The 19364-nt window shown below is 52.1% G+C and overlaps 6 protein-coding genes across 6 annotated transcripts; 3 read left to right on the plus strand and 3 right to left on the minus strand.

Moving 5' to 3' along the window:
• Positions 1–52: 52 nt before the first annotated feature.
• On the plus strand, positions 53–5266 carry PV08_08309 (uncharacterized protein; the record flags this gene model as incomplete). The annotated part of the gene is made up of 1 exon (XM_016382635.1): positions 53–5266. One exon carries the CDS (start codon positions 53–55, stop codon positions 5264–5266), a length of 5214 nt encoding a protein of 1737 aa, XP_016233338.1.
• Positions 5267–5929: 663 nt separating this feature from the next.
• PV08_08310 (uncharacterized protein) lies at positions 5930–7389 on the minus strand (the record flags this gene model as incomplete). The annotated part of the gene is made up of 5 exons (XM_016382636.1): positions 5930–6063; positions 6323–6439; positions 6543–6567; positions 6622–7094; positions 7170–7389. 5 exons carry the CDS (start codon positions 7387–7389, stop codon positions 5930–5932), a joined length of 969 nt encoding a protein of 322 aa, XP_016233339.1.
• Positions 7390–8572: 1183 nt separating this feature from the next.
• Positions 8573–9298, plus strand: PV08_08311 (uncharacterized protein; the record flags this gene model as incomplete). The annotated part of the gene is made up of 2 exons (XM_016382637.1): positions 8573–8791; positions 8843–9298. 2 exons carry the CDS (start codon positions 8573–8575, stop codon positions 9296–9298), a joined length of 675 nt encoding a protein of 224 aa, XP_016233340.1.
• An 853-nt stretch (positions 9299–10151) lies between these two features.
• Positions 10152–13642, plus strand: PV08_08312 (uncharacterized protein; the record flags this gene model as incomplete). Its single annotated transcript, XM_016382638.1, has 3 exons — positions 10152–10247; positions 10296–13353; positions 13464–13642. 3 exons carry the CDS (start codon positions 10152–10154, stop codon positions 13640–13642), a joined length of 3333 nt encoding a protein of 1110 aa, XP_016233341.1.
• Positions 13643–14669: 1027 nt separating this feature from the next.
• PV08_08313 (uncharacterized protein) lies at positions 14670–15821 on the minus strand (the record flags this gene model as incomplete). The annotated part of the gene is made up of 1 exon (XM_016382639.1): positions 14670–15821. The coding sequence occupies one exon, from the start codon at positions 15819–15821 to the stop codon at positions 14670–14672; it is 1152 nt and encodes a 383-aa protein (XP_016233342.1).
• Positions 15822–16945: 1124 nt separating this feature from the next.
• PV08_08314 (uncharacterized protein) lies at positions 16946–19351 on the minus strand (the record flags this gene model as incomplete). Its single annotated transcript, XM_016382640.1, has 1 exon — positions 16946–19351. One exon carries the CDS (start codon positions 19349–19351, stop codon positions 16946–16948), a length of 2406 nt encoding a protein of 801 aa, XP_016233343.1.
• Positions 19352–19364: the final 13 nt, after the last annotated feature.

Genomic DNA, 19364 nt, shown 5'->3' on the forward strand with positions numbered 1-19364 from the left:
TGATACAGTCGTTGTGGTGCTGGTGTCACCAACATGAAGTGGAGTGGCAGGGATGACGCATGCATTTCTATTGTCGGAACTGACCAACTTGATATCGGATTCCAAGCGCAGAAGCAATGATGTGCGTACTGCCGCCGAGCAGTCGCTGGCCGACCTCAAGGCCATCACTTTCACCTCAGAAACGCAGCTGGCCGGCGACCTCCTACGTCGAGTGCACTTTGTCGACCCGTTTGTCCTGGCATGCAAGACCAAGAACTCCAAACTAGCAACTATTGGGACAGTTTGTCTACAAAGGTTGACAGCAAGCAGGGCTGTTCCTCGGTCTAGGCTACCCGACGTTCTTGATGCCTTCCATGACGGAGTCAATTCTGGCTATGACCCGCAGCTCAAGATACTGCAGACGCTGCCTTCACTCCTCCAACTATACGGGGACGACTTGAGAGGAGACTTGCTGGCTCGTACGTTGGAAATTTGCGCCGCTCTGCAGTCCAGCAAGACTGCCATTGTAAGCTATACAGCAGCTGCAACGTTCCAACAACTCACCACAACTGTATTTGAGCAAGCCTGCCGGAGGAATGAAGCCATTACACGTGACAATGGAACTGAGGAAGTCTCTGCATCAGGCCGAGAATCATCTGATGCTAGCTCGAGTGATGCAGTCCACTTGTTCCGCGACCTCTGCCTCTTGCTTGACCAAGAGCAGCCGCAATTTCTGAAAATCGAGAGCCTACCTTCTACTTTTCTCCTCGACACACTCAACACTGTATTCTCAGTACACAGCGCATTTTTAACCTTGTTCTCGGGTCAATTACAGGACTGCTGGAGCCATCTAGTTAACGGTCTCTCCCGAATCATAGGACGGAAAGATGCGTTTGGTCAGGTTGTCCAAGCATTATCGCTCATTCTACTTATTTTGCAAAGTTTTGCCGAGAACATGCAATCGCATCTGACACCTCTCTTTCCGACTCTTCTTAATGCCCTCGAGAAAGAAGGCAACCCAGTCTGGAAGCGAGCATTGTGTCTCGAGTTCTTCCGCAGCATCTGCTCTGATTTTGCACTTTTCAGAAATACCTTCAATGTTTTCGACAACGATGATAAACAAGAAAAGTTAGTGGGGCCGTTCATGTCAGCCTTGGTTCGGATTGCAGCCGAAGATCCTTCATTGATTGGACTTGGTCGTCAATCGACCATACCCGTACAACAGACCAATGACGCCGAAAGCGAAGAGGCAGCGTCTATCGAAGCTCAGGGCCTGGGCGGTGCCATCACGTCCGTCTCTACAGGAGACTCAAGCGCAGTTGGAATCAGCATGAATTGGAGTGTACTAAGTGTCCCACTTTTGCATCAGCCTGACAAACAGAGCCCTCCTGCGGTTCCTAGCACTTACATCTATGCTCTTGTGCTGGGTTGCATTGCGTCTCTATGTGATGGCTTGTCAAAGTTTGTGATGCCACTCAGTGTTCCGAGTCGATCTACACGGCGAGACTCTACAGAAGATATATCACGGGATAGCGCTGTTCGGGACGGCGTGGAAGACGGAAGCCCGCGCAGACAGAGCCGCCCTGCGCCTGCTGCTGGCAGGTACCAGCGACTTATCAACCCCTTGAGTCTATCTCAACAGCCACAATTGTCCGCAATTCAAACATGTGCTTCGATTATTGAGACATGCTGGCCCGCTGCGCTTGCCACTTGCTCGACCTTTTTGAACTCGGCTTTGGATTCCGAGTTCTACCATGTCTTGATCAGATCTGTCCAAAAACTTGCTCAGGTGTCGGGCGTGCTTGAGCTCTCGACACCGAGAGATGCACTGCTCACTACCTTGGCCAAATCCTCGATTCCGGCAAACTCAACAAGCCTAATCTCAAATGCTCAGTACACTAGGCCATCAACCCGGGGGGGACCGTCTGATCAGGATGTTACCAACAGTGACTCCAGATCTCTGGCTGAATTATCCCCCACGCCTACTTTGCAGAACCAAGCTCAACCTCTCAATGTTCGTCATCTACTATGCCTTCGAGCCCTGTTGAATCTCGGGATAGCCCTCGGACCAACACTTGAACAACCTGCTTGGAATATTGTGATCGAGACCATGCAGACAGTTGAATCATTGATTGCAATACCGTCTGCAGTGTCGACAGCCTCACAATTTGGCAGTCCGCAAATCGGCGCTTCAGGTAGCGATGGTCAAGCTACCCTGACAGGCGAAATTGCTTCTGTACAAGCTGCAACCAAAAGAATGATAGACAGCACCAAGAGCTACACGCAAGAGTCATTCTCCATTCTCGTGAAGTCATTCCTTCGTCTTCTTGGTCAAAGTGACATGGACGGCGAGACACCCCTAATTGAAGAGAAGGCCATGCCCTCTCCTCCGTCGACCCCAACGAGGCTTACACCTGGTCGTCTCTCGCGGAAAGCCTCCGCCCTGTGGACAAAGTCGAGCACCCTAGATCGAGAGATTGGCTTCGTGCTCAACAAGATTAGCGAGATATCGAGGGTGAATCTTCACCGCTTCTCAACCAGATCTGAAGAGTCCTGCTCATGGGATTTGATAGGAAAACGACTTTTAAGAGTTATTCGGGCAACTGACCTTTCGGATAGTCACCGACTTCAGGCGGCTGGCATACTGGATCTAATTGCTATGGAGACTATGAAACTTCTGGACAACCCTCATCTGCATGCCGAGGACGCCAACACCACTAGACTAAGATGCTTGCAAACTTTGCTTGACCAGCTTGAATCATTTGGGTCTGATGCCTCTGACGATGCCCAGAATGAGATCCATAAAAGGCTCCTTGAAGCGCTGGAAAGCATGTTAAGCCATAATGGTGACTCATTTGACAACGGATGGCCCATAGCGTTTAAAGTCCTATCTATAACATTTTCCAGGACGAGCCGTCGTCGTCTGGCGATCAGCGCAGCACTGCTCGAGGAGGAAGAAAGTGACGAGCAAATTGCCCAAATCCTTCGGACATCATTCAGGTCGATTCAACTGATTACGTCTGACTTTTTGAATGTGCTCTCAGCGAGTTCGATGTCAACTCTATCTCATTTACTCCGCAAATACGGCTCACAGTTTGACGACCTGAATGTCGCCCTAACAAGCACAACATTACTCTGGAGCCTTGCACTGCATATCATGACGAACATTGACACCATCGAACTTGAGACCATGACAGCAATGGATGCCACTCTTGAGGAAAGCGAAGATCCCAGTACAACGTCGGCGGCTCTCTGGAGTCTTACCTTACTTCAGCTAGTTGAGCTATCCAAGGACCCACGGTCAGATGTTCGTAATGCAGCAATCAGAGTGCTATTGAAGATGATAGATGCCTCCGCCGAAAGACTCACCCCAGGGGCGTGGTCAATTGCTCTTGTGCATGGCCCTTTGAAAGCTATGCACGCCTGCATAGAAGAATATACGTCTGATGTCCAAGCCCAACCCGAATGGCTAAGTTCGACCTCCCAATTGACGGATGGTAGCGTCCAGCTCATATGCGACAACCTGACAGTCATCATGCAACATTCCAGCTTTGATGCTACCTGGCTTCGAGTGATAGAAGTTCTCGAAGCTACTTTGAGCCTGCAGTCGCTACAGGCTGCTTCGCTGGTATTTTCGAATCTCTCCAGGTTACTGAGTACTCTTCGATCTCTCCAGAAAGTTGAGGAGAAATCGGTCCTGCCTGCCCTGAAATTATGGGCGATGCACTCTCCCGTGCAAATCCAGAGTAATGAGGTCCCAAATCAATCAGCGTTATCTGCTCATATGCATACATTTGTCGAAGCCCACAAAGCTAGCCATGCTGCTGTAACAAAGTTCGAGTTTAATCAGAATGACACCACAGCTCTGGCAATGGACGCGATAGAGAAGGCCGTCTTGATGTGCACTCACCCACCATACACGAATGACGTTAAGAGTCTAGAACCAGAGCAAAAGGAGGCGTTGGAGGCGCTGAGCATTTTGAAGGAGCTTCTACAAGATGATGTCGGACGTTATTCGCGATATTTACTTCGCCTCGTGCGGCTCAGCCTGAAGATTGATGCCGGCAAAGTAGCCGTTCAGCACAAAAGGTCGGCCATTCACAAGGCTGTACAAAAGCCCACTTTCATCGCATTTGCATCTGCTTGCTTGGAAGCATTCAACATGCTGACACTCGAACATGCCAAGGACGAAAACCTGATCCACACCTTGGCCCTGGAAGAAGCTTTTCAGATATTCTCTGCGCTGATCAAGACCAAATACACGGAGCTAGCCACGAATAACCAGGCTCCACTCTGGCGAAGGGCGACCGTCACTGCCGTCGTGTTGATGGAGGCCCTCCAGAAGCACCTGAGGCAAGGATCAAGGCAAAGGTTTATTCCACAGGCGAAGTGCTTAGTTGATGCGACATCTTCCACCGCTGCGAGCATACTGGGTCCTGGAGGATTGGGCGGTTCCCCTCCGAAGCAGAAGGAAGAGGCGCTCCTCGAGGACGAAAAATTCGACGTCGAACATTTCCAGCTCTTCCATAAAGCACTGATGTTAGTCTTGAAGCACGACGACATTCCGGAAGACGCATGTCGAGGATATGCGATCGCTCTGTTTCAGGCGTCACTTCTGGTGAAACCATGGTTCCGCGATTTCCCCGATGATCTCGTCGCGGAACCTCTGAAGGATCTGCTCGTCATCCGTCCAGGGAGTCTGCATCAGCCTGTATTCGTCGTGCGACGACAGACCTGCTATACCGCGATGGCCGCTCTCTTTGATCTTGTGCAGCGTCCTGGCCACGATGATGGTAACGATGTCGATGGCGATGGCGAAGATGAAGATGACAATAATGTTCGGGACGACTCCAGCAAGCTCTCGCGCGCGGCGTGTCCGTACCTGCTTCTCCGCGTGGTGCATCCGCTGAAAACGTTCCTGGCTGACCAGCGACTAAGAGGCCTCACGCCGCCGCCTCTGGCCCAGCAAGCCGAGCTGGAGATCGTGCTTGCCAATTTCGTGGAGCTGCGCAGTCACAATGCAGTGGTGCGAGAAGTCGCTGGGAGAGGGGGACGAGCTCAGCCGGACAGTAGCAGCAGCAGCAGCAGCGTCCCTGAACCAGGAGACGGAAAGGAGCACATGCGCCTGCTATACTCATTCATGTTGCGTGTGTACCGTTTCTGGCGTGCGCTGCCGAGGCTCAAAGGGCAGGAAGGCGCCTGGCAGACTGATGAACCCGGGCAGGGGATTGAGCGGGCCCTGGACCAGTGGGAGAGAAGCGTGGCCACGGGATGGGGGTTCCAGTAAGTAGAGCATGGTATTTGTTGACTCACAGATAGAGAGCGATGGTTTCTTCTTCATCATGACCTTCTTCTTCTTCTTCTTCTTCTTCTTCTTCTTCTTCTTCTTCTTCTTCTTCTTCTTCTTCTTCTTCTTCGAGAAGTTATCGCAATATACCACGCACAGAAGTATAGAAAGAAGTTATATGGTAATATGGATAGCCTTAGGTAGACTGACTGAGAATTCATTCGTTCGCATTACCCCCCCTCCCTTTCCGAGCTGCGCTTCATTACGTTATGGAGGTTCCTGTTATCGTTTTGAACTATGAAAATTCCGCTCACAGTAGTGCCAGCTAGGTCTGCTGTGAGCGGAAACCTTGACCTCCGTACATCTTTGCTGGAACGCTTAGGTTCAAGCTTGTCCCTGGATTAACGACGGTAAGAGAGGTTCCAGCTAGCTTAAGTATCTACAGCTTTGACTGCCTGATACGAAGTTATCGGGGCCAGTAGTGAATGGTGGCCCGCTTGGTATCTCAGTCCACGCGAACACGTGCTGGCGCACAGGAACTCAACGATTCCATGCCAGGACGCAAGTAAGTGCCATGCCAGGTAACTTGCCCCTCCAGCTTCCAGGACTGGAAATGTTGACTTGAGGGTGAGAAAAGAGACAAAGTTTCCATCTTGGAACAAATCAAGCAGGTACCGGCGGCGCTGGGTCGGGTAGTTTCCCACCAATGGTTGGGTTGTCCAGGGCTAACTGGGGAGCGAGCTCGGGTGCCTGTCTATAAAGCACAATTTCGGATTGCTTAAAGTATCGTCGTGCATCTGTACGACAAGTAGTCAGTACCAAGTCTCTTCGCAGCGCAAGGGAGACTGTGGCCTCGTGGAGTGGCGGGTGGCGGATGCAAAAGCCGAAGGGCGGCAGTTCAATAGCCGATCCAATTCCGACTCCAAGGGCGCGTGGGGGCTTCTGCTTTGGATTCCCATGCAGCTACTTATTCCCAAGATGGCACGGCGATAGCAACACATGCAGGTCGACCGGACCAAGGTTTGATGCCCAACAGTCAGGTGAGGTGGGACGTACCTTCATCAATCAAAACCAGGCTCAAGTAATATCTGGTGGAGAACTTCTTGTTGACGTCTCGAAACGTTGGCGTAAGATCGAAACCACCTAGGAACAAGCGGATTGGTATCGTTTCTCCTGTGCGCCTTGTCAGTATCACAAGCTGACATTGAATCAGGTTGAGCGGCATCCTCAGCCCGTAGAAAGCACTGCGCCTGGTAAGATGCAGTTGTCTGCGTACCTCGTGATGGAGACCCATCCATAATCTTCTTCCTGTCAGCATTCATGGACTCTTACAACATTGAAGGCGGCCTACATACCTCAAATCGTACCAACGTCTCGCTTTCGTTGTACTGGTTTGGAGCAACTCCCGTCGTCTCTCTTCGAATGATGGACAACTCCATGTGCTTGATCTTCAATCTGACCAGCAAGAAGTATATTCTGCCGACGATGACGTCTTTTAGGTGGTATTTGCTCTTGGAATACTCAAACTCAATGTGCAGGCAATCCTCGATGCCGACATCCATCTTGATCGAGCTGTTCGTCTCGGGGGGTATTCGGTATGTGTATACCCAAATGTCTTTCTCTCGTATCACATCCGCCATTCTTCTGGAAACAGTCACGCGGATAAAGTAGCGAAGCTTGACGTTGATACCATTGTATGATTCATATTGCTTCTCGACGTTCTTGAAGTTGAAGGGGAAAGTCTGGGGATGTTGCAGTTCGCCCGGAGCTGCGAGCTCCTGGCCTAAAGAGAGGAACTCGTAGTGGTTTCCGCGATCGAAGAACATCTCTGTGCACCGCAAATTAGGCCTGGGCGCTCTCTAACCAGCGTTGTAGCTGTTGCGATCACTCAAAGCAGGCATACCTATTAGACCCACGAACTGGACTTTGATGCCTGTATGCTCTAACCGCTTCCCATCCTTGGGTCTGATTGTCACCGCACCCTTGACCGACTCGCCATCGAGATATAGGGGCGCCTTTTCTCGTCGGTTCTTGTCGAGCTTGACATCGACTGTCTGGCGGTCATCGGCATTGTCAAGGACGATGTCAATGTCGACTGGCGTGGAGAAGAAGAAGGAGGACATGGCAGATAGCGGGCGAGGGAAGGGAGGAATTCAGTCAAGAAGAACAACTGTCATGCAGCCCCGAGTACAACGCCGCGGTGAATGTAAAACTTTGTAATGATCCCAAGGGAGTCTCTACAGTATGGTGGTGGTGGTGTCTTCCGCAGTCACCTCCATAACGGCCAGGCGCAGGTGGTGATATTGAAGCTAGAAACTTGCCGCTTTAAAGGCTGGCGAGGCCGTCTACGCAGGTGCCTAGAGAGAATTATTAGGCACCAGATCAGCTTAAAGCCCCCTAAGAGGTGCCTATAACTGCCCCTATGGAGAATGGTGAGGGCTTCATGATATATTGGTTATTGTGATGTGCGGGTGCAACCACTTCTATCACTTTGATCCCAGCTCTATCACCGACTCCGCCTGGTTTCAGCTGGCTACGAGGGACGTTACTTCTCGGGTTATTGATCACACCGAGGGCTCACCAGGCCCGTCTGCGAGATTCCGGGGTCCGTCGGCTATTGCTGAGCCTCCATAAACAGTATTGGCTTAGGCGTCCTTTGTGCCTCCCCCGCGGGTTGAGGCGCCTCATCCACCGCTCTGGGATCTGGACATGACGCCTGTGCTTCATCCATTCACCGTCCTCGTAGATTCAGCAGTCTTGTGCCGTCGCTGTGCCTGGCTACAGTGACTGGAGGTGATTGGCGCGTCCGCCTCCGCCCGTGTCCCCGTCCGTGTCCCCGTGTCCTGTGCCTTTACTGGGACCGAACAGCCCATCGCACAATTACCCGGTGGTGACGGCTGTGGGGTTTGCAGGGCAACAGTCGCCCTGCCCTGGATCGAGAAATTCACAGCGCGGCGTTGATGCTGCCGTTGACCATGATTCTATTCTTCCCTGCTGGTCGACCGTCAAATCTTCGGCAAGCCCAGCTGCAGGTCTACCAGAACTCGTATCTGGGGCGCCTCTATCGGTGAGAAGGGCCCATATGTATGTGCATCTTATATATACCACGCTCGTGGCCCCCTCCGCTCCAGCTACCGCTACCTCGAGCACTTCGCCTTTCGACTCTACACACTCCCTTTGTCTTCAGCCTGATAGAACCCACGCCTGTCATCTTCGCCCCTTTGTGTAGCCTTTGCACTTCGGCCTGGTCTTATATGACAAGTGACATCATTGGTCAAGCCCCATACCGCCACTAACGTCGCCAGCATGTTGTCCGCAGAACGAATTCCGAGACATCAACCCTTCCGATACCAGACCAGCACGACCAAAGCCGCCCTAGACGTCTCTGTCCGCGAAATGGCGGCCGAAGGCGACGAGCACATCGAGCATATTTGGATCATCACCGGCCCTGCTGGTTGCGGGAAGACCACCGTCGCCCAACATCTGGCTCAGGAATTGTCCCTGCCCTACGTAGAGGGCGATGATGTATGCTAGGACTCTGTCATAGTCAGTGGCGTCGCTAACATGTCCTCACAGTTTCATCCCGTAGCCAACAAGCAGAAAATGGCCTCCGGCATCCCCCTGACAGACGCCGATCGATGGGACTGGTTGATAACACTTAGAAACGAGGCTATCAAGCAATTGCAGCATTCCAACGGCGTGATTGTCACCTGCTCTGCCCTCAAGCACAAGTACCGGGATGTGATCAGAGTGGCCAACTACGAGCACCCTTCCGTGCAGGTCCATTTCGTATACCTCAAAGTCGACGAGACGACGTTGCAAAAGAGAGTGGCTGCTCGAGTCGGCCACTACATGAAGGAGGGGATGGTCCACAGTCAAATGGCGACCTTGGAGGAGCCCGAGTTGGACGAGGAGTGGGATGTACTCCCAGTGGATGTAAGAGATGACAAGGAGACAGTCAAGAAGCATGCTCTGGAGGTGGTACAAAGAAAACTGAAGGAATATGAAAGTTTACCTAAACGTCCCAACTAAGGTCGATCGTGGCGTATACCAGGGTGGTGGGCATTGAGTTCAGCGAAGGCGCCAGGCGTTTGGCCTTGGAGGAGAGCTTCGATAGATGCATCGGCGTCCGACTCCCCAGGCTTCGTTATTATCGGGATGGCCGTACCAGTCGCGAGGACTCCTCGACAATGGTGCAACGGATTTATCACATGTGTCCTGAGATCAGACACCCATCGGGTTTCCTTTGGCCGTAGCGACTAGCATTTCGCAATGGCACAGAGGAACCATCTTAGCTCCAGCTTAGAAGTGATTCCAGCGAGAAATCAAATTATGCTTGATGCGAAGGCAAACAGTCGACGTGAATGAGGTTTTGTCCAGGTGATCATCGTCGGCTATGTATTAATACGCCGTGGGGAATGAAACAGCGGGCAAAATGGCTCGAGCCCTGAACGAGTCGCTATAGTTAGCGGTGGCTTAGTTATCTCTCAGGACTCACACATGACAGCCGGCACTGCCCAAGATTCCAGTTGATCAATTGTACGACAATAAGATCGATTGTTGTTCTGTTCGCGGTCTGACTTAGCGAAAAACGGCCTCCACCGAACCAAGTCGAACTAAAGTGCCGCTTGCCTCGCTTCGCTAAAAGCGTCCAGAACAAACTCCCCTTCTCCTGCCGCAGGAAACGGCCAGTTTCTTCTGTATTCAACGAGCGCCCTCATTCTCCCTCAATCATGGTGATGTTCTTGGTGGAAATGACTACTTGCGTTTAATAATGCCTTTCGTCTTCGATGCTGCGTTGTTCGAATAGATAGATCCAGGCAGTGCTCCCAGCATCATCGCCAAAGTCACAGTTGCAGCGCAGTCAACATACCTCCGCAGCAGAATGCAAGCATCGGCGCCAGCAACGAATGCTCCCTATGCCGGAGGGTCCCATGTGCGCTCTTCCTCTGGCTCCGGTCGGGCGCAACGTAGTGCCAATGTGTGTTGAACCTCAAACCATCAATGTTTTCTTTAACTGACTCCCCAGCCCGACAAGCAGATCTCCCAGATCGAGAAGAGTGTCACCCATCTCCTCGTCGCCACGAAACAACTCCTCGAGACTCTAACACAATGGTCCCGTGGCCAAGCACAGGAAGAGGAGGTCTCAGATGTCTATGTGCGATTGGGATACGAGTTCAACTTGGCATGCCGTGCTTTCAACTCGATAGGCGTCGAGACCTCCGACCTAGGTCCTGTTCCCGATCTCCTGCGAAGTATACTTGAGGACACTTTGAGCCAGCCAGCGTCACCTCAAGCCCTCGACAACTATCTCCCCCGGATACGGGATATCATCATCAACTTGCTGCATGGCCTCAAGAGAAAGCAAAGCAGGTTACGGGGAAGGGCCACCAAGGACAACGCAGCTGCACCCCAACCACGGCCTCCAGGCGGTCAGGTACGGCAAGCTAGCGTATCGACGACAGGAAGCAATGAAACTGGATTAACGCATATGCTGGACGATGTCTCCAGTGCCACTTCCAGCATGCGGGGGCCAGCTTCGCAACAGGACCCGAATGCTTCGCCTGAACACGCCTGGAGTACCAAATCTCCCAACAACAGACAGCCAATCCGCCGTGATGTCCAGTCGCAAATTCCGCAATCCGACACCACTTCCACCATGTCCTCGACCACGGCGCAGAACTTACCGGTGACGGCCCCCTATCAGGAGGTGGAACAAACTAGCCCAGCTCCTCACATAAACTTCCCTCATCCCCCGCCACCGCCTCCAAAGCAGGCGGATGCTCTGACCAGGCTACAACGTGGTGGAGATCTGGAAAGACGAGCCTCAAGGAGATTCTCGGCTTACCAAATCCAAAAGCACCTGGGGGCATCTCCCAATGGAGTGCCCGTCATACCTACGGCTCAAAACTCACCAATCCCAAACCGAGGGAAAGAAGCTCGAGAGTCATTGACGGCAGTTCGCTCCCGAAGCTCTTACCAGCAATCGAGGTCGCGGTCTGTCCGTCAAGGAGATGTTTCGCCTAGTAGGAGTGGCACGGTCAGGGCACCACAACGTATATCGGAAGAGCGAGAAGAGGCCCCAGTTCTCTCGTTGGACTCAGTCCCTCAGATGAAAGCGCCTGAAGAGCAGCCCAGCTTTGACAGCCCAACCGTCAAGACTCCGGATGAATATCATAAGCCTCCGCCGGCTCGACAAGACACCGCAAGTTCTCTATCACTTGGTGCCACTGTCAACGGGCCTTTGGAACCTGCGCCGGAAGAACTTCAAGACACCGCCTCTATCGATTCCCAGCCTGCGCCACCTCCACTACCAGAGCACAGGTCATCTTTCGAGGAAGGTCCGGTGAGTAGTGCGGAAACGGTACAGCAGGATCCACCAGCCGAAATCACTCCAACGCAAGCACAACAGGCACCTTTCGAGGCCTCCTCTCCCCAGAGCAAGGAATTGACGCTGTTCCTTCAGTACAGGAGCAAGATCAAGAAGTTTGTACTGGTGGATGGTTATGAAGAGCTTACAATTCCACGACTACAACTTGCATTCATCGAGAAATTTGCTTGGAATACGCAACACGATGGTTCGGAACTTCCGGAAATCTACGTGCAAGATCCAGTATCCGGTGTGAGACATGAACTGGAGGATCTCACAGATGTCAAAGACCGAAGTGTACTTGTCTTGAACGTAGAGCAGCTCGACGAGGTTAAGAAACATATCGATGAAGGGCTTGGAGGACTTCAAAAAAGCCTTGACGGCGTACGGTCCTTATTGGAGGGTCAGGGCACCCTGATGCAGCGATTTTCAGACCGACAATTGGAGACTTCGAAGGAAATGGCTCGAATGTCTGCTGTACCGACCTCTACATCGCGGACTCCAGTCTTGACCCCTGGCTCTTTTCCCCCGCCACCGGGAGCATCGGCCTCTACGATCCAGGAAATTCAGAACCTACGAAGGGAAATTGCTGTGCTTCGACAGACATACTCGACCATGTCATCGGATTTTACTGCGGCCATGAATGACATCAAGTCAAAAGCTGCCAATGTCAAGTCAGCGGCGGCCGAAGCGGCGAATTCTTCCTACAAAGGGGATGCCGGACGAGCTCACATCAACCAAGGGAAGAAGACATTATCCGATGACTCGGAGGCTCTCGTCAACCGTGTTGATGACTTGTCCGATCTTGTAGAAGAACTTCGTAAGGACGTGGTGACGAGAGGAGTCCGACCTCTACCACGTCAACTTGAAGATATTAGCAAGGAGATCAGCGCTGCTGCCAAACAATTAACCAAGGTCAAGGATTTTGTGAAACGAGAGAAGCCTATCTGGACCAAGATATGGGAACAAGAGTTGCAGGTGGTGATGACAGAGAGAGACGATCTCACTCAGCAAGACGAGTTGATGAATGACCTTGACGGCGATCTTGAAGATATTACGAATGTATTCAAACTTGTGGAGGAAGCTACCAAGCAACAGAATCTCCAGAACACGGCTGCACCTGGCCGCCAGCCATCAAGAAATCTGGCTTTTGATACAGATATTGATCCGCACGAGGCGAAGAACGGCATGCTGGATGAAGTTCGAGCCCTTCAGCCTAATCATGAAAGTCGACTTGAAGCAATCGAACGTGCTGAAAAGGTCCGACAGCGTGAGCTTGAGAGCCGCAAAGTCGGTGAATTCCAGCGCGAGGTTGAGAAGTTCGTGGAAGAAGGAAAGCTGAAAAAGACCGGCGGTATGGACGAAGTTGAGAGAAGGAGGAAGTTGAAAGATGAGCTCGCTCGTAGGGAGAACTGGGAACGTCAACAAGCAAGAGCAGCGGAACTCGAGAAGAAGAGAGCCGAGGCAGCGGCGGCGATGGCGGTGGCTGCCGCTGTTGCCGAAACAAATGCCACCACCGTCCAAGAATCGGAAAATGACACCTCCCAAGAGGGCGAAGCAGCGTTTCAGGATGCCAAGGAAGAAAGCGTACTTTCGCCCGGGGGCGGAACATCACCTGTTGTACCACCGGTCGTTCCCGCCAAGGATGGGACTGAGAGCAGTGAAGGTCCGGCACCACAATTACCTGAAGTCGGGAGCGACGGTGACAAGGGATTAGGTATGTGATTCTCTCCATACAGATTTAATATAATGCATTTCTCAACGACAAAACCATGCGAATGTTTTGCTTTGGAGTTGCCACTGATCAATATTGTTGCGAAAGCATAGATTCCAGCCAAGCAGTGCCGGAGCCTGTTTCTTCCGATGCCAACAACAACGACGACAACATCAATAACGAAGAAGGTGCAAGTGGAAAGGACGCGGACGCAGAGACCCCGAAGGTCAAGGGAGACGACAAGAAGGCTCACCGGGGCAGTTGGTGGCAGCCTGCGATATTCTCGACTTAGCGAATCGAGTGGTGATGGCAGCAATGTGTCAAGTTTGTTCCGGGCATGGTCCAGCACCTTCTCCTTGTTATGGTGGATGCATTTTCCAAGTCAGGCACGGCACTCTACGAAAAGGGGTGGAATGGACCGTGTTCCACAGCATGTTCAGGCATTTTCGCATGGGTCTTGTCGAGTTCGAGCGTTGTATTCTGGAAGACGCAATTGGCCTTCCTTCTGGCAGAGCTACAGTACAGGTACATTTTGCCTGGTTGGAATTGATGGGTGTTGATACTGAGCCGAAGCGTTGACAGCATGTCGTCGAGATGTTACCATTTCAGCCGGAATTATGGATACATCGTCTGTATATTTGGTGTTTATGTTTTTGTTTTTCATTTCAGCCAACTTTTTCTGCAGCCAAGAAGGAGCAAGCGATGGGCATGTGTATGTGTATGTGTTGCTATTTTACTGTTCTTAATTATGTATGACGTATTTTTTCATGATCCCATGAGGCTGATTTACATATATATACGGATTGTACACCTGGACTGCCTAGATAGTAGGCGGGTATGTTCCGTCTTGGTGCTGTCAGGAAGGGGGGCCGCGCTCTGCATCTGCATTATAGAAACTTGGTACCTGGCAGAAAGGAGAATAGAGAAGACACATGGTTTCTTGCGTCCTTGTTCATCGCCAGATTGGTCGTGAACTCACGGTGTTCGGTGTTGACATCGTCATAATGGTACATATGTAGGGAGTAAGTACTCACAGTAGCATTCTAATCGAAGGAATTTTATACATGTATGATAAAAAGAATGTGGTTGGTTTGAAAATAAAGTGTGTAAAGTTGTTAGATTGATGTATTATTTCTTATCCCGTTTCATCCTATTATGCGAATACGATCTAGTAGAGAGTATAGTATTCACGTCGAGCAGATGGGTAGTGATGGCGACAGTGATAATGGTACTGGTAGACCTGGTAGTGAGTGGTGGTTGGTTTGTGGTCTCTTCTCCTTTTTCGTTCTCTTTCTTCTTTGGCACATTCAACGTTCAAATCAACACAGTCCGTTACCGACCAAAAACTGGCTAATGTACTGATACGTCGTCTCGTGGCTGTAATCCAGGTTCAGACCGTGCCCGGCGCCGGGGACGACAAAGGCGTCAAAGGGCTTCGCGCCGGGGAAGGCGCCTTGGACCTCGGCGATCAGGTTCACAGTCCCGTTGCCGCTGCTCGTCGGCGGGAGACAGTTGCCTCCGCAGAACACCAGGTCGCGCTCGCCGCTGATCACCAGCACCGGACCGGCGAAGGAGTTGACCCCCGCCGACGCCGAGCCGACGGTGAGCAGTTCCCCGACCGACACGGGCTGGCCGGTCGCGAAGGCGAAGTCGAGAATCTCGGGGTCGAACTGCCCCGGCGCGAGGAAGTTGGTGTGCACCCCGGACGCGTCGCCGGGGACGAGGTAGCCCGCTCCGTAGGTGGTGGCGAAGCTGGGCACGTCGGCCGCCGAGATGAGGTTGCCCCCGAGCAGGAAGTAAGGGATGTACGCGCCCGTCGCGGAGAAGCCGGTCAGCACGATGCCGGAGCTGAGCTCGGGCTCGTCGCGCGCGAGCGCGTACGTCTGGATCGAGCCGAACGAGTGGCCCACGTGGACGATCTTGTCGAATTTCGTCGAGACGCCCGGCACCGAACCCGACCACGCGAGTCTCGTCAGCGCCTTGAGCGCCGCGATCTCCAGGGGAGCCTGCACCACCGACAGCGGGTCGCCGTGCGAGCTGGCCCCGATCCCCAGTCGGTCCCACGACAGCGTCGAGTACCCGTACTGGTCCACTGCCGTCTCGACGTAGCTGTAGTTGTAGTCGTTGAACGGCAGGTCCCAGTAGCTGCGGTCGAAACCGATGCCGTGCGTCAGGATCTGGAGTGTCTTCGACCCACTCTCCGGGACCGAGTCTGGAACGCAGTATGTCGCTGCCAGCTCGTACGTGCCTGACACGGTCGCGTAGGACGTTAGTGCTTCCTGCGTGGCGTTGACGCCCGGCATGGCGCCGCCGAGCAAGAAGTTGGTCACGTCGATGTTGGTCTGCGGGATCGGGATGCCGAAGACGCCATTGCGTGCGGACACTTCCACTTCCACCGTGAAGTTCTGGCACTTGCGTGCCGATGCGAGCCCGATGGCCAAAGCTAGTGAGGAGACGGTGACGAAGTGCATGGTTGGACACAAGGTGAAGTTATATATATGGGAACGAGCAAGAAGGGGATGATGGTCGGTATTGAAGTAGGATTGAAGAGCATGTCTTCTCGTAGGAGAGTAACTCACCGAACCTTTATATACACAGTCTTGATGGATGAGATGTTTGCGAGGCCTATACCTCATCTCGCAGGCACGCTCTTTTTGTCATTGTGTCGATATCCACCATGATGCAGAGTCGGAGACGTGTTAGCCACATCGTGTTAGCCAGAGTTGCGTGCGTAGAATGTCAATGAGACTCGAAGTATGTTAGAATGCAGACTTTCATCTAACGCAAAAAGGGAATCCCGCTTCTCATCCATGATTAGACGTCGTGAAGCTGGTCGGCGGCGTCTCGGCCTTATGAGTGGGGCCCAGGAGGCCGTGGCTTTTGTCTCTCCCACAACAACGCCAGGTTGGGAAGAGAACGATTGTGCAGAAACTACAGTAGACTTCGGGATTGAAGTTAGCTAAAAAGTCCCATTTGGAATACATGTCGCCTGGGTCATTTTTGTCAGCATACATGCAATGAATTATTGCCGGCTGTCGCCTGCTCAGAGTCCACCCTCTTCGGAGAGAGAGCGATGGCATTTTGGTCAGCGCAAGGTTTGGCACTAGGTGAGTGAGTAATCCATCAATCTCGACTTCTTGACCGAACTTCCCAGCGAGCAACGAGTCACAGTATTCGCTCGCCCGCAGTATTTCAGTTTTATTCGGATTATGGCCTGGTGATGTTCGGCTGTACTCCACCGTCTGGTCTAAGCGCGTCGCTACCACGTTTACCCAGGCACAACTCCGGTGACCGGGATTTTGGTTAAACGCTTCTTTCTCCCCCAGTAAACAGGGCCCCATCTGAGTCTTAGACTGGTCCCTACGTCACCTGCTCCCAATACCCCCAACGAGTGCTTTCAGCCTCAAAGGCTACGACTAGCATAGCATGTTTTTCCCGGTCACCATCTTCCGGTCGTACGTGGCGCGATCACGCCAGTTTCAGCCAGCTCCAACCCAGCTTCTCGAAGGTTGTCAGTTCGAACCATGTCTCCTTCTACCTTGGTGAAGCGTCTTTGTTAATACCGAGCCATGGGCTTGCTCGGGACAACCCATGTTCAAAGTGGTTTTCCCGCAGAGGCGAAACGACTCTGGATTCCCGCGAAAAGATGCATTTTAGTCAGTAGGCCTACAATACGACTCGTTGTGCTGCTGGGATTTTGTTGATTCTGTACGGGGTTGCTGCCGTCAATGCACCAGGACTGATCATGGCCAACGGTTTCACCTATGAATGTGCTTGGAAGTCCAGCTCTCAACTCCTGCTGCAGCCTTTGTATCTTGTGAAAGCCCACGATCAGGCGGAGATTTGCTGTGCTCAGGATCCGCGCATGTATGGTCTGACTTGAACTTCCAATGATATTCACTACCAACGCGACCTGCTCCTTTTTCGTCACTGGAATGGTTTCTGTGATGATGGCCAGTTGCAGTTTTTGCAATCTAGTCCACCTGTATAAGTCTCTAGCATGAACCACGATCCAGTGCTCCAAGGAGGAGTCGGGTGTGAAGAAGAGCTCATCGATTGCTTGACTTTCTGTCTCCGTGTTGGCAATGCTGTGAAGTTTGAAGCCAGGGAAAGTTACTTCTAACCCGTCAGATGTCAACTTGCCCTGTTGCTGCTTTTTGGCAAGGGTGCTGAACTTGACGTCGGAGACTGTGAGCCATGAGGCAGGGGCCCAAGATAAACCTTTCTCCGTGAGCTTTGGGCAAGGCGCAAAGATCAAGCCCGCAGGGATCTTGTAATAGGAAGTTGCAGCTATCATCTTCAGGAGACTGCTCATTTGTCGCCCCATGAGCAAGTCCAACTCGATTGATTCTCTGGAAGGATTGAAGTCAACGTCTTCAAAGAGCTCAGTATCTAGACCCAGCATGGTCGCAATTGCCAGCGGTTCGTGCCGTGCAACACTCGCAGTCCTTCGCTTCAAAGCATTCCATAAAGCGGTGAGGAATTGTGAACTCGGTCGTAGTTCGACACTTTCTTGTATTGCTCTTCTTTCTGGTCCGAGTAGTGCATTGTAATAGCATCGTGCGACTGTCGGAATTGGATTCGCAAGCTCGTCCGGGAAAGTGCCCTCAAGAGTGTCCATGTCTACTAGGGCGTCGTTAAACACAAAGAGCAGACGCCGACTCAAATATCCTTCTTGCAACGTCCAAAGTCTAGTCATCCAATAGCTTGTGGCGATCTTCATGGCGGTCTCGGAGTACGAATTCCCGCGAGCTTGAACCATGAGTCCTGCATCGAAGACAATAGTGCACGATGCATTCCTATACATGAGATGCATATTTCTGACCGCTTTTTGGCGTATCCGCTGGTTCGACCGTCCCAGTGGTATTGCTAAAGCATCAACCCAAAAATACGATGGTGTATGTAACGCGGTTGAACCATGCGCAAAAGACAGCGCCCGGTCAAGGGCTGCCAACCTCCCAAATACCTCGACGAATCTTCTCAGGTGACAAGATCGGAGTGCATTAGTAAAGCCATTCGCGAATCCATCAGCAAAAACGTGAGATATAATGGCATAGCTCATCCCCGGCTTATACTCCACAACGCTGACGCTCTGATTTTGTTGATCATATTTCAAGATAGGTGTACTTCCTCGCTCAAGGACGCCGATCAGTCCTGCCATATCAACGCCAACAAGTGCACAATTGCAGACACCGTCAGTGTTCCAGTGTTTCTGGCGATATGCACGACTCTCTCGCGCTCCACAATAATAAGACGAACAGTCTGTGTGATCAAGCCCCAGATCTCTTGGGTGCGATATGTGTTTCGCATAGAGTTGTCCGCAAGTACTTTGCTGAAGATCCCCTAGCAAGACTTGCAACGAATACAAACACCAGCCATCATTCCTCATCGACCTCAGCAGGGAGTCGCTGTAACCCCACCCGAGACTCATACTCTCGAAAAAGCCTCTTATTGTAATCTTCGCAGACAGAACGACTTTGCGCATGGCGTGGCATAGCGTTTCTCCCAGTATCATGAAAGAGAGGGCGAGACGCGAATTTATACTCCAAGTTGGTTTTGCAGAGCCATCCTTTGATGCGCAGTATTTTGAGACCAAGGAATAGGTCTTGTCTAGTGCCAGGTGAGCCTTCAGTAACGGCTTGATGTGTTCGGATGGCTGAAGAGTGATTGGGGCAGCCCAAGACGAGAGATACTGAGGTAGCTTCTCCGTCGTAACATACCAGTCTCCATGGCTGCTCTGATACATGAAATCTTCAATGGTGATGCTACCAACAACTTCGGTAAGAAGACCAAAAAAGAGCCAGGATTGAAGAAATGCCTCGAGGGAGCTTTGATCGTTGGGGCCCCCAGCGACTTCTGCAGCTCCGATCCGGCTCCAGAGGCCATCTTCGCCCAATGCCCATCCCTCTCGTTCGGGGAAGGAATGGTAGTCATCCCCACAATATGGCGCCTGTACAAGGTACGGCACTGATAGATTTATATCGTTGACGATGTGGTCCATATTTTTGCGGTCC

The sequence above is a fragment of the Exophiala spinifera genome (assembly GCF_000836115.1).
Source record: "Exophiala spinifera strain CBS 89968 unplaced genomic scaffold supercont1.6, whole genome shotgun sequence".
NCBI classification, from domain to species: Eukaryota; Fungi; Ascomycota; class Eurotiomycetes; order Chaetothyriales; family Herpotrichiellaceae; genus Exophiala; species Exophiala spinifera.